At 33.3% G+C, this 14,572-nt stretch overlaps 1 protein-coding gene across 1 annotated transcript in view; it reads left to right on the top strand.

Moving 5' to 3' along the window:
• LOC110100169 (probable serine/threonine-protein phosphatase 2A regulatory subunit B'' subunit TON2) overlaps positions 1 to 14,572 on the top strand; it is a 67,503-nt gene that overhangs the window by 9,886 nt on the left and 43,045 nt on the right. The window contains exon 5 of the mRNA XM_028692029.1: positions 3,664 to 3,822. Coding sequence (XP_028547862.1) covers positions 3,664 to 3,822 — 159 coding nt within the window. The remainder of the gene's footprint in view (positions 1 to 3,663; positions 3,823 to 14,572) is intronic.

Here is a 14,572-nt window from a genome sequence, read left to right as displayed (position 1 = left end):
TCGCGTAAGCCGGTCCCGTTGGACTGGCTGGATCGGTCCAATGGACCGGTCTAACAATAGTCCCCTCCCAAAGATCCACCTTGTCCGCAAGGTGGAAAGACAACATCCTCCTCAATTCCTTCTTCATAACAGTAAGAACCTGAAGAGTTCAATCCTTACACCCGTCCCCCGGTGTATACCTCTTGTCACATCTGAAACAGATCCCCTTCGCCCTCTTCTCTTATAATTCTGTTTCTATGAGATTTCTTGAAGTTGTCCTGCAGTCTTCTCCTTTGAAGTCTCCCTAAGAGTACCCTATGTTGGCTCCTTACTCGCAAAAAAGTGGTGATCATCCTATACGAGCCTCCTGAATTGCTGCATCATGCTCCTTTTTCCAGGCGCCTCTGATCCTCCACCTACTGAGCTAACTCCATAGACTCTCCCAAGTCACGAGGTCTCATCACTCTGACTGCTGTGTGGATCTTTGGTTTCAGTCCCTTTATAAAGTTCCCCTTTAGTACAGTCTGTGAAGGTCGATCCAATCAACTAGCAAGGTACTCAAATTGATCACGATACTCCATCACTGTCTCCTCCTGCATCAAAGCGAAGAACTTCTCGTAGAAGTCCCCTACCCTGCTGGTTTGGAAACATTTCAACAGGCAGTCCTTAAAAACTCCTTCCAGGTCCTTATTATTCTCCTCGTATCCCTCTACTGGTATCATGCTAAAGCTTTCCTTTCCAAGCACATCCCGGCTTCCATTAGTCTCTCCCCCTCCGTTAACTTGTTGACGGTAAAGTACCTTTCCACCTTGTTAAATCCACTCATGAGCATCCTCTTCCTCAAAAATAGACATCCTCATCTTCCTCACCCTCTGTTCCCTTCATAATTTCTTCTTCCCCAAGGGTGTGGTTCCCCCCAAGTGTCCCAATCATCCCTTTTACATTCATACCCAAGCCTTTCATCAAATTTCCACCTTATCCTTTCAAATTCAGCGCCCCTTGTATCATAACAAACCCCTCCCCTTTCAGATACAATCTCCTTTTGGTCATAATTACCCATTTCCCTTTTAAATTCCGCCCTTCTCCTCTCTAAATCATCACATTCTTCATTCTTTCTCAACCTCCCATACCCCCTACCAGGTTCCCCCATAGGAACAGGCTTCAGGGGGGGCATTATTTCTTTTCCATTTTGTGTCTCCACCTCCTGATCTTCCCTTTGCCTTATTGGATTAGAGTTTGCCCCGCTTCTTGGGTTGCTAGAAGCTTCCCTCGCCTCTGACGATGCCCTTTTGGATTGACCCTCAAGCAACTTCTTCGTCATCTCCCCAAGGCTGAAAAAATTCTCATCCATCTTCTCGTGGATGGCTGAAATTTGACTTTTGTCATCTGAAAGTTTAGTGTGGAGATATGAAATTTCAGTTTTCAATTGTTCGTTCTCCCATTCCAACAATTCCACCTTTTTCCCTGCCATCAGTACCCGGATCTAAGCTCCAAACAGCAAAAACGGTCAAAAAACAATAATTTCTAGCCTTCAAACAGCTAAAAACAGCTGCTCGGTGAGTGAAACACAATTGAAATTAGCGAGGAGACTTCAATTTCTAGCCGAGAAATTGCTCTGATATCAATTTGATAGGAAATACTTGAAGATTTCAAGTAAATCCTATTAAAAGAGAAAAACAGCAAGAAATCTCTATGATTCTAATGGAAAACCAGTGAAAAACAACAATTTTATTGCAAGAAAATAAATTACGGAGGAAAATAACAAGATACAATTGATCCTCTATTCGAGAGGGGGATCGATCTCTCCCAAATCTCTAGATGCTACTAGAGCCCAAAAAAAACCTATGAGATCTCAAATTTCAACCAAATTCAAGATGCCTTAACCCTAGGAAAACAAACTATTTAATGCATACAAATAAAAAAGAAATCCCTAAACAATTCCAATATTCAAATTTCCCTCCTAACTCCCTAAAAAATCCTTCCTAAACAGTTCACGCATGCCCGGGCGTGCGTTCGGCGCGTACAGGAGGCGGAAATGTTTGCCTTTGTTCGGGACCGGCTGGACCGGTCTAACAATTTCCATCTCTAAGAGACTACTAATGACTTTCTTTGTTGCAACACAGAATTACTAAAAAGCTTAAATGAACTTATAGAACAGAAGGAGATATGAATGTTTATTAAAAAATCAGGCTCAGGTAAATTTTACAAGGCTACAGCTGTTTATATGAATTTCCTGGTAGTTTGGCCATTGTAGTTGTTGTTTATTCTGATTCAATTGTCCCTGTGATGAATTTCGTAGAACAATATATATGCAATTTAGGATTAAAAGTCTAAAGTTTAGAATATGTTGATTGAGGAAAATGTTAATGTTCGGAGGCTTTGGCAAAAAATATATACTCTAGATAAAGAAGGGACTCACCTATTTCATCTGACTTTTGATTAATTAGGATAAGGTCATTAAGTGCTGGTATCAATTCTAAATATTGCAATCGGTATGTATGGGATGAAATAGTTGTTGTTATATGTATGGGAGCCTTTCCAAAATGTGCTCGTCTATTTATAAGAATTGATAATTACCACAAAATCTTCCTTGCAACACCTTTCTTCATTCATTAGTGTTGAGTGAAGCAAAGCATGCTCTTTACTTCTAAAACAGCATGTCGTTTACGGGCTGCTGTTAGGCAATCTCCTCTTTCTTGGCTGTTACTCTCTTAGACCTAGTTCATGTTTTTTTTTTTCATTTTTTTTTTCTTTTTGAACTTTCTGGTAATGGTCACTCTCTATTTAGTTTCCTCTATCTGTTTTTTTTTTGGGGTAAAGGTGGGCTCTATTTCTATTATTGCTTCTGTTGAAGTTGCTTTGTAGGCTTGTGCTTTTTGAATTTGTGCTTTTCCTATTATAATTTACAGTTCTTTCTCCCATTGAAATGCTTAGTATTCCACTCTTACTGAATGTAATGTTCTTTATTGCTTTTTCTGTACTATTTTTCAATAATGTGTATTCTTTGTCTGTATAATTTTTCCTTCTACTCGTGGGCATGAATTTTCTCATTGTATTGCCTAGAATTTGGGTACTGATTATTATGTAGTGTGATTGTGTAACATTTCTATTAACGTGTCACTTTATTTATTATTTTAATTGATGTAATTAATATATAGCTTGATATTTTGGCTCTTAGTTCTGCTTGTAAAATATATCTACTTTTACGAAAGTTTTGGGTTACTACTATAAATGCAAAGAAATACCTGTTTAAATGGTGCACTTTGCCTAACTGAAGCATGTCAGTATGTTACGCTCTAACATAGCTTACGCCACTACATTGGAATGTAACTAAACAAGAGTAAAAAAGCATATAGCAGGAACAATAATCATTTAAAGTTAGCTATCGAATTTATTTATACGCAAGTTTTCAAATCTTTTTTGTGTTTTTGAGTGTACTCCGAAAGTCTACTGAGCAGCTTTATTGTGTGGGAGTATTGGCCAAGTCTAGTGAATAATAGTAATAATTCCATTTCTCTTGTATATTTGTATTTTGAACATCTTACGTGAATTATTCTGCCAAAAAGTCAAAAAAATAAATGGACTGCGAATGTTGACAATTTTCCAGATTGTTAATATTTTTTCTTCAATTTTGAATAATTTTGTGTTCTTAACGTGTCTCTTGTGGTGTATATGCTTGTACAGATGAACTATGAAGATTTTTGTCATATTGCATCAGTTTGCACCGAACAAATAGGCTCAAAATGTCGGAGATTTTTTAGCCCATCAAATTTTATGAAGTTCGAGAAAGATGAATCTGGAAGGATAGCCATACTTCCATTTTATCTCTATGTCATGAGAACGGTAAGCTATGCTTCCAAAATTATTTTGGGCAATAATTTTACTAGATTACATTTCTTGAAGTTCATGTTTGGGTTTATTTACCTTGCTCTCAATCATTCAACAGTATGTATCTATTCGTTAAATATGATGTAATTATATAAGGAAAGATCTTGCTAAGTAAATGAGACCATGGTTCGGTAACATTTTTTTTTTATGTTTTTCACTTTTTTGTTATTTATCATCCTTAACATAATTTTTGTTTTTTGGTTCTTTTTTTTGTTCCAAGAGAAGTGCTATGGAGAGTTCTACATAAGAAAGGGGTTAATAATGCTTATATTCAATTCATTAAGGATATGTATGTAAGCGCTGTTACTTGTGTTCAAACACAAGGTGGCTTGACCAAGTATTTTCTTATTTCAGTTGGATTACCAAGGCTTTTTTCCTTCCCCCTCTTTTCTATAATTTATATTGCCTTTTGCCTCTTGGACTGCTGCAGTTTTCCTGCTGGTTTTCCTCCCACGGATTGCTGCTGACCCTTCGGTTTGCTCCTGAATTTATGCCCCATGGTCCCCCCTTTTACCGAAATTTATAGTGGTTGTTTGGCTGCTGGGTTCTGTGATGTATCTGCTTGAAATCATGGCTTTATTCCTTGTATTTTGCTGTGACGTTTGGGATTTATGTACAAAATCTGTTGGCTTTTCAATTTCCCATTTATGTGTGGAATTGAAGTGATTTTGGGGCTGTTTTGGGGCAGACTGCAGTTTTTTGGTGCCTTTTGGCCTTCTTCTTGGTGTCTTTTAACCTTCCATATTCCCTAATATTTGGGCTGTTTGGCTGCCCTTTTTGTGCCTATAAATAGTGTTGTTTGTGGCTGTTTTATGTGGTGAAAAATGTTATTTTTGGAGTAAGAAAACCTGAGGGTTTCTTTGGAAAAGCTTGAGAGCTTTGTTCCACTTCTTCTTCTACTTCTATGGAAATCTTCCGAGCTCTTTCCAACCTTCGTCTTGGCTTCTAATCTGTTTCGTCTCTCCGAAAGTGCCACTCCATTTGTATCATTCTTCTAATGGATGAAAACAACTTTAGGTGTCTTGTTTGAGTCCTTTTTTCTTTTTGAAGTCTAAAGAAAGGGTTGTAAGGTGTGTGTCCAAGTTTGTAAGTGTTGTTTGTAAGTGTCATGAAATGTAAGAGTTTTCTCTAATATTATAAAAGTGTCTTTGTTTCTTATTTTGTGTTTTTTTTAGAATTTGCTGAATTTCTTTAGCATTTTTAGTATTTCTTTTATATAGGAAGATATTGTTTTTGTGATAAAAAATTTGGGTCCTTCCCCAAATTTTTGATTGCATCAATTTCTTGCCCCCACCAATTTGGTATCAGAGCAAGTTAGGAAGTCCTAGGTTTTGATTTGTCTAGTTGTCAAGAAAAATCTTAGTGAATCATAACAATTGTTGTGATTCTTGTGAGTCTTAGAAGTATTTTGAGTCTAAGTTTTTTAGGTTGAGTCTTTTAAAGTCTTTCTTTGAATCTTTTTTTTTTTGAGTCATTTACAAAATGGAAAAAGACAAAAAAATTGAAGAAAGCAAGCCTGATGAAATTGAAGATCCTATGGATAGGTGGATTCCGACAAAGTCAACAAATCCTCTGGAGTATGAGTTATATAAACTTCAATCTTGGATGCATTTGTGTACTAAAAGATACATGAAAAAGAAGCAACGTTTACAAGATCAGTTCCTGCAAGAACGTGAAGAAATCCTGAAGAAATATGAAGCAAAAATTCAAGAACTTGAAGCTCCGTCTTCACCTCCTCGGAAGAAAGCAAAAGGCAACTCATCGGGAGATGAGTTCTCAAGAAGGGGAGTCTGATGTAGGCTAGGGGGGGGGGGTCAAATCAAATCCAAAAATTTGATTTTTGACTTCTCTAGATCATTAATATCAAGTAATGGTGAAGCTCATTGTGAGCTGATGTTTAGCTCTGAAATTAAAGAAAAAAGAGCTAGATTTGGTGAGTGGAACTTGTTCTTTCACCTTCCTTTTGACTCTTGGGCTGCTGCAGTTTTTCTGCTGGTTTTGCCTCCCACGGCTGCTTCGGTGTACTGCCTAAATTAACTTCCGTGGTCCCCTTTTTACCGTAAATGAACTTGGCTGTTTGATCTCTGTGCTTGGCTGTTGGAACCGTGGCCTCCTTGGTTTTTGCTGTGCCGTTTGGGATTTTAGTATGGTGGCTGTTGGCCTTTCATTACCCTCATTTAATGAAGTATTTGAAGAGTTTTGGGGCTGTTTTTGGACAGAATTTGGACAGCTTTTTGGGGACTGGTTTGGTGGCTGTTTGGGAGGATTTGCATGAGCCTTTTCACTGTTTTCTATGCAATCTTCCTACAGAATTCATGCAGTCTTTTAGTCTTCTTTTTAGTGACTTATGGCCTTTTATTTCCCTATTTTAATGGCTTTAAATATTGCTTTTAGGTGGCTGTTTGTATTCCTTCTTTGTGCCTATAAATAGAGTTGTTTTGTGGTTGTTTTAGATAGTTTATGTGAGTTATTTTTGGAATAGAAACCTGCGGGTTTGTTGTTTGGAAAAGCTTGCGAGCTTTGTCCAACTATCCTCCTTCCTTCTTTGAGAAAGCTTGCGAGCTTGTCTCCACTTCGTCTTGGCTTCTAACCTTTTTCTTCTATCCGCAAGTTTACACCCCACCTGTATCCTTCTTCTCAAAGTAAGCAAGTTTAGGGTGTCTTGATTGAGTCAAGTTTGTAAGTCGTTTTAATTTTAAAAGTTTGTAAGTCATTTTATTTTATTAAAGTAAAGTTGTTTTGGTTCAATTGTCATATTTTGTATCCTTTTGAGTGTTTTAGTGAGTTTCTTTTATATAGGAAGTAACTGTTTTTGTGATAAAAAATTTGGGTCCCTACCCAAATTTTTGCTCGCATCAAATCTTCGAGCCATAATACATCCTACCATCCACTCTTCTTAATTTTGAAGCATATTTTTTGAGAGATAAAAAACCCTAAGTCCCAACTTATCTCTCTTTCCCTCACATCATTTAAATATGTTGATTCCATGTTGAAAATAAAGTTGTCTTGATTGAGTTAAAAGATCTTTTATGATTTAACCTTGCATAAATTATATTGATTGAATTAATAAAACATCCTACCATCCACTCTTCTTAATTTTGAAGCATATTTTTTGAGAGATAAAAAACCCTAAGTCCCAACTTATCTCTCTTTCCCTCACATCATTTAAATATGTTGATTCCATGTTGAAAATAAAGTTGTCTTGATTGAGTTAAAAGATCTTTTATGATTTAACCTTGCATAAATTATATTGATTGAATTAATAAAACATCCTACCATCCACTCTTCTTAATTTTGAAGCATATTTTTTGAGAGATAAAAAACCCTAAGTCCCAACTTATCTCTCTTTCCCTCACATCATTTAAATATGTTGATTCCATGTTGAAAATAAAGTTGTCTTGATTGAGTTAAAAGATCTTTTATGATTTAACCTTGCATAAATTATATTGATTGAATTAATAAAACATCCTACCATCCACTCTTCTTAATTTTGAAGCATATTTTTTGAGAGATAAAAAACCCTAAGTCCCAACTTATCTCTCTTTCCCTCACATCATTTAAATATGTTGATTCCATGTTGAAAATAAAGTTGTCTTGATTGAGTTAAAAGATCTTTTATGATTTAACCTTGCATAAATTATATTGATTGAATTAATAAAACATCCTACCATCCACTCTTCTTAATTTTGAAGCATATTTTTTGAGAGATAAAAAACCCTAAGTCCCAACTTATCTCTCTTTCCCTCACATCATTTAAATATGTTGATTCCATGTTGAAAATAAAGTTGTCTTGATTGAGTTAAAAGATCTTTTATGATTTAACCTTGCATAAATTATATTGATTGAATTAATAAAACATCCTACCATCCACTCTTCTTAATTTTGAAGCATATTTTTTGAGAGATAAAAAACCCTAAGTCCCAACTTATCTCTCTTTCCCTCACATCATTTAAATATGTTGATTCCATGTTGAAAATAAAGTTGTCTTGATTGAGTTAAAAGATCTTTTATGATTTAACCTTGCATAAATTATATTGATTGAATTAATAAAACATCCTACCATCCACTCTTCTTAATTTTGAAGCATATTTTTTGAGAGATAAAAAACCCTAAGTCCCAACTTATCTCTCTTTCCCTCACATCATTTAAATATGTTGATTCCATGTTGAAAATAAAGTTGTCTTGATTGAGTTAAAAGATCTTTTATGATTTAACCTTGCATAAATTATATTGATTGAATTAATAAAACATCCTACCATCCACTCTTCTTAATTTTGAAGCATATTTTTTGAGAGATAAAAAACCCTAAGTCCCAACTTATCTCTCTTTCCCTCACATCATTTAAATATGTTGATTCCATGTTGAAAATAAAGTTGTCTTGATTGAGTTAAAAGATCTTTTATGATTTAACCTTGCATAAATTATATTGATTGAATTAATAAAACATCCTACCATCCACTCTTCTTAATTTTGAAGCATATTTTTTGAGAGATAAAAAACCCTAAGTCCCAACTTATCTCTCTTTCCCTCACATCATTTAAATATGTTGATTCCATGTTGAAAATAAAGTTGTCTTGATTGAGTTAAAAGATCTTTTATGATTTAACCTTGCATAAATTATATTGATTGAATTAATAAAACATCCTACCATCCACTCTTCTTAATTTTGAAGCATATTTTTTGAGAGATAAAAAACCCTAAGTCCCAACTTATCTCTCTTTCCCTCACATCATTTAAATATGTTGATTCCATGTTGAAAATAAAGTTGTCTTGATTGAGTTAAAAGATCTTTTATGATTTAACCTTGCATAAATTATATTGATTGAATTAATAAAACATCCTACCATCCACTCTTCTTAATTTTGAAGCATATTTTTTGAGAGATAAAAAACCCTAAGTCCCAACTTATCTCTCTTTCCCTCACATCATTTAAATATGTTGATTCCATGTTGAAAATAAAGTTGTCTTGATTGAGTTAAAAGATCTTTTATGATTTAACCTTGCATAAATTATATTGATTGAATTAATAAAACATCCTACCATCCACTCTTCTTAATTTTGAAGCATATTTTTTGAGAGATAAAAAACCCTAAGTCCCAACTTATCTCTCTTTCCCTCACATCATTTAAATATGTTGATTCCATGTTGAAAATAAAGTTGTCTTGATTGAGTTAAAAGATCTTTTATGATTTAACCTTGCATAAATTATATTGATTGAATTAATAAAACATCCTACCATCCACTCTTCTTAATTTTGAAGCATATTTTTTGAGAGATAAAAAACCCTAAGTCCCAACTTATCTCTCTTTCCCTCACATCATTTAAATATGTTGATTCCATGTTGAAAATAAAGTTGTCTTGATTGAGTTAAAAGATCTTTTATGATTTAACCTTGCATAAATTATATTGATTGAATTAATAAAACATCCTACCATCCACTCTTCTTAATTTTGAAGCATATTTTTTGAGAGATAAAAAACCCTAAGTCCCAACTTATCTCTCTTTCCCTCACATCATTTAAATATGTTGATTCCATGTTGAAAATAAAGTTGTCTTGATTGAGTTAAAAGATCTTTTATGATTTAACCTTGCATAAATTATATTGATTGAATTAATAAAACATCCTACCATCTTCTCTTCTTAATTTTGAAGCATATTTTTTGAGAGATAAAAAACCCTAAGTCCCAACTTATCTCTCTTTCCCTCACATCATTTAAATATGTTGATTCCATGTTGAAAATAAAGTTGTCTTGATTGAGTTAAAAGATCTTTTATGATTTAACCTTGCATAAATTATATTGATTGAATTAATAAAACATCCTACCATCCACTCTTCTTAATTTTGAAGCATATTTTTTGAGAGATAAAAAACCCTAAGTCCCAACTTATCTCTCTTTCCCTCACATCATTTAAATATGTTGATTCCATGTTGAAAATAAAGTTGTCTTGATTGAGTTAAAAGATCTTTTATGATTTATCCTGCATAAATTATATTGATTGAATTAATAAAACATCCTACCATCCACTCTTCTTAATATTGAAGAATATTTTTTGAGAGATAAAAACCCTAAGTCCCTAACTTATCTCTCTTTCCCTCACATCATTTAAATTTGTTGATTCCATGTTGAAAACCATTTATTTAAAAGTAAAAAGTGACTTAATAAGGGAATCCACATGTACACTCTTCTTACAAACACATTAAAACATAAAATAGTTCCTGATAAAAGAGAATGACACTTAATAGTAGAAGTTGAAATTTCTCTTTTGACTTCTATAGGTTGATACCTGGCTAATCACTATTAGTAGAGAATAGGTGCACCGTTTATGGTTGGTTGTCATGATCTTTTGCTAATTACTTTTAGCAGTGAACTATTTAACAATGTAGGTTGGTTGCCATTTGCTTGATTGACAGGAGGGAAAAGAAGGGAACTCTGCACATAGTTTGGAATAGTCTACTTACATAATGCGGATCTAAGGAATACTAAACTGGTTACAAATTATTTTAATCATTCAATCATTATCAATAATAATTCAATTACATTACATGTCTCTCTTTTATACAAAATAGGGATGCATATATAAAGGCCTGAATTTTAAATCAAATATAATCCTATCCAATTCCAAGAAAGATTCAAATTTAAATCTAATCTTATCCAAAAAAAGGTAAATGACATAATAAAATAAATCAAATTAAAAATGATTAAAAATTTGTTCATAATTATATTTGTTCTAAACAAGTTAAAATTGGTTTGAATCTACACTTTTGTAGCTCGATTGAACCCCTAGTAAATAGCCTATTGTCCATTGGACTTTTGTTGGTGATTTGGCCTTATTTGCTGCACCAGTTCACTTGACTAGCAAAGAATTATTCTCCGAAAGAGTTTGATAGAGTCCATGGAGAAGGAAGTGCCAATATTGGATTGCATTATGGAAGATGCAACGATGTAATGAAAGGATCATTAGGAGAAATAAACTAATAAAACAAATAGCTAATTAAAGATTTAGGTTCTCTGCAGCTCCAAAATGAGCATATACACCATTTTAAATATCTTGGGTCTATTGTTCAAAGTGATGGTGAAATAGATGGGGATATTATTAGCATAATCCAAGTTGGATGGTTGAAATGGAGGAATGCATTAGGCTTGTTGTGTGATAGTAATCCCCTCAAACTTAAGGGAAAATTTTATAAGATAGCGGTGAGACCTGCAATGTTTTATGGTGCAAAATGTTGGCCATTAAAAGCGAAGCATAATATTAAGTTAAGTGTTGCATAGATAAGGATGCTCAGGCGGATGAGTGGCTTTACTCTTAGAGACATGAAACGAAATGAGCATATACATGAAAAGGTTGGAGTAGCTCCAGTGGAAGATAAGATTAGAAAGAGTTGCCTTAGATGGTTTGGTCACATAAAGTGACGGCCTTCCGATGATCCAGTTAGATAGATGTATTAGATTTGGCCCATGTTAAGAAAGGTAGAGGTAGACCTAAAGAGACTTGGTTAGAAAATATTAGAAATGACATTTCTTTTTTAGATTTAAATGAGAATTTGATTCTTAATAAGACACAATAGAGAAAAATGATTCGTGTAGCCGACCCACATCGCGGGATAAAGGCTTGATGTTGTTGTTGTTGTTGTGCTCTGTAGCTCCAAGTGTCATAAACATATAAGATTTTGGCAATGTGAAATATCAATGGATTTGGAGATGATGATAATGATGATGACACAAATTCAATCTCCAATGGTCGTTGATGTAAGAGTTGGCCAAGGGGTGCAAGTGATACAATTAATGTGATGCAAGTGTACATACTCAACCCATTCAATAAGTAGGCTAATTACATTTCTAGTAGATGTAAGACTTGGCCTAGGGGTATTATATAAAAGATTAACTACTTACCTAGAGTGATAATACTCCTTTAGCTAATGATAAGATGAAACTTGTTCAGCAAATGGTAAAATGAAACTAGTGAACTTCAAAAGTAATCCTAGACTACCTTGTCCTTAAACTTGCATGAATATTTTTTTTTCTTCTATTCTTATTACTAGTGGATTTTCTTAACACGTTTCTTTTTTTGGCTTGTTGTAAAACACTAGTATCATTTATTTCGTGGCAGTTTGTTGCAGATAGAGCTTAGTTTTAGCAGATGTTGATCATCTGTTTAATATACCTTTTTGCTACTTCCAAATCATAAACCTATGGAATAAAACCCATTCTTAATGTATTTCTCCACTTCTTAGTTTTAATATTTATTTGTTATTCTATGAAATGCATTCCATACTTGTCCAATTAATTTCTCTCCCTCCTATCCTACTCTCTTTCTAAAGTGCATGTTTATTAAGAATATCTAAAAAAATTAGATCATTGCGAGCACTAAATTTTTGTGCGAGAAAAGAACCAAAATGTTTCCTCAACTCTTTGTGAGGGATCAAAATGGTCTACAACCCTTTTGAGGGACCAATTTGGTCCCTCATCTCATTAAAATTGGAACTTTTTAGTCATAACATCCAATATTGGAGTTAATGGTATTAATTATAAGGGCATTTTGGTCCATCCACAAGTAAATTTCAAAATTAACATTCTTTATTAGCCATGCACAAGTAAATAACATCTAAATCATAAAGTCTTAGGTAGGGGTGTCAAAATGGGTTTTTGGGCCGGGTTCAGGTCCAACTTGAAATTAACATGCCTTCAACTAATCCAACATGAACCCGGCCCAATTAGGCAAATGGGTCAAGAATTCAAACTCGATTCCGACCCGTCGGATTGCTGGGTTGACCCAACATGACCCTCTAACCTGGGTTCCGAGCAGGGCATCAAACCAATGAGGATGGGGGCGACTGGGTGTCACAATCAGGCTCGGAGAATCGAATTAACAAGGCAGGAATCAACAGTTGAATCATAAATTCATTTTTTCACAATTATATATAACAATAATTACTAATGTTCCTCGAATCCTGAAGAGCTACTAACATTACTTGTACATTGAATATGCATTTAAACATAAACACATTTTACCTGCTTTCATTTTAACGTCGTTTTCTGTAGACATAATCCTCTCTTCTTTCTGTCATTTCTATTTGTCAGGAGACTTACCTGAAAGTTTAGTTTTAATAGTTTGAGTTTAAATTGGGAACTCAATGGGTAATCATGCATGTAACATAAATTTTTTGTATACATAAAAAAATGAATATGAATATGTTCCTTTGGCTTTCTTTTTCTTTTGCATTTATGGTATTTCATATATAACAGTTAGGTATACAAAATAAAGCATACTTGTTTTTGCGTTTCTTACACAAATTACTTTTCATTAATTTTCTTTTATCTATTTCCATATTTATTCCATTTTCATTTCCATTAGTACAGGAACACCGTCTAAATGTATCTATAAAGGTACAATCATTTTTACACGGATACATTGCTTCCCCCGTCAATATCATACGTAGGTAAACTCATGTACTTTGCATGCATATTTCTTTTCATTTTTCCAAAATATACTTTAATTTACATTTTATAAATTATTTCATTTATTTCATTTTCCTATCATATATCTTTATATGTATTTTAAATATATATATATATATATATTCTACCATATACACTTTCAAATTCATTTTCTTCTTCTTTTACATATGTTTTAAATCAATATATACTCCTTTTACATATTCATATATATCTATACTATCATATTATTTGATGTACATTTCTCTATCATACTCATTTAAATGTCAAAATTGTTTTACACATAATAACATCCAAATATAAGTAAAATAATTATATAAAACATTACCTTTAAAATCTAAATGGAAATACAACAATAAATTTTTTTCACAACTGTAATTACCTACTTTGAATGTTTTGGCTTCAGCTCCTTTCAGATCTTCGACTTTTGAGATAATCTTCCTTACTACAATCTAAATGCACATACAAACATATAACTATTATCACTGTTCTCATATAAATATTTCTTTAATAAATTCTTTCCTCTAATCTCCTTTTTCAGATATGTTATTAGCTTCAATTGTCACCTTTGTACATTAGGTTAACCGATTCTCCACTGTTCCAAAATGCCTTTAATTTGCATTAATCATTGCTAATGATAATATTAAGTTATTCACTGATATGATTAGAACATCTATTGAAAATCTCATGCAATTATAATTACCTCAATAAGTTTTCTTTTCTTTCACTTTGAATCAAGATACTCCCTATCACGACCCGATCCGATTAGCCCGAGTTAACGAGACGGGAATAGACGGACGCACGGAAAACATTTAAAACTTTCATTTCACAAATAACATAAACAAAATAATAATCCAATTACAAAATAGGAAAGAATTGTTAAACTTCCACTTCAACCATCATTATTACATCAAAACAAACAATCTCTCATAAACATAAAACAAAACTACTACAGTAATCCCCAACACATAAACTGACACATGACTTAACATAACCATAAGAACATGTTTCCTTGCACTGCTCTACACTGGTATGTAACAAGTCTATCTGCCTTCAGTCTTTAGCAGGTTCTTTTGAAAAGTATTCCCACAAATAGGGATGAACTAACAATCAACAAGTAATAAATATCTCTATTAAATTCATAAGTCGAAGGAATAAGAAACATTATGCAATGAAATTTTCATATGACAAGATTGAAATAACTTTGAGAAAAGTAGTATTATAATGTCAAGAATTGATTTTAAGTA

Source organism: Dendrobium catenatum, unplaced genomic scaffold, assembly GCF_001605985.2.
Source record: "Dendrobium catenatum unplaced genomic scaffold, ASM160598v2 original_scaffold_105874, whole genome shotgun sequence".
NCBI classification, from domain to species: Eukaryota; Viridiplantae; Streptophyta; class Magnoliopsida; order Asparagales; family Orchidaceae; genus Dendrobium; species Dendrobium catenatum.
This window is presented reverse-complemented; position numbering and strand designations above follow the sequence as displayed.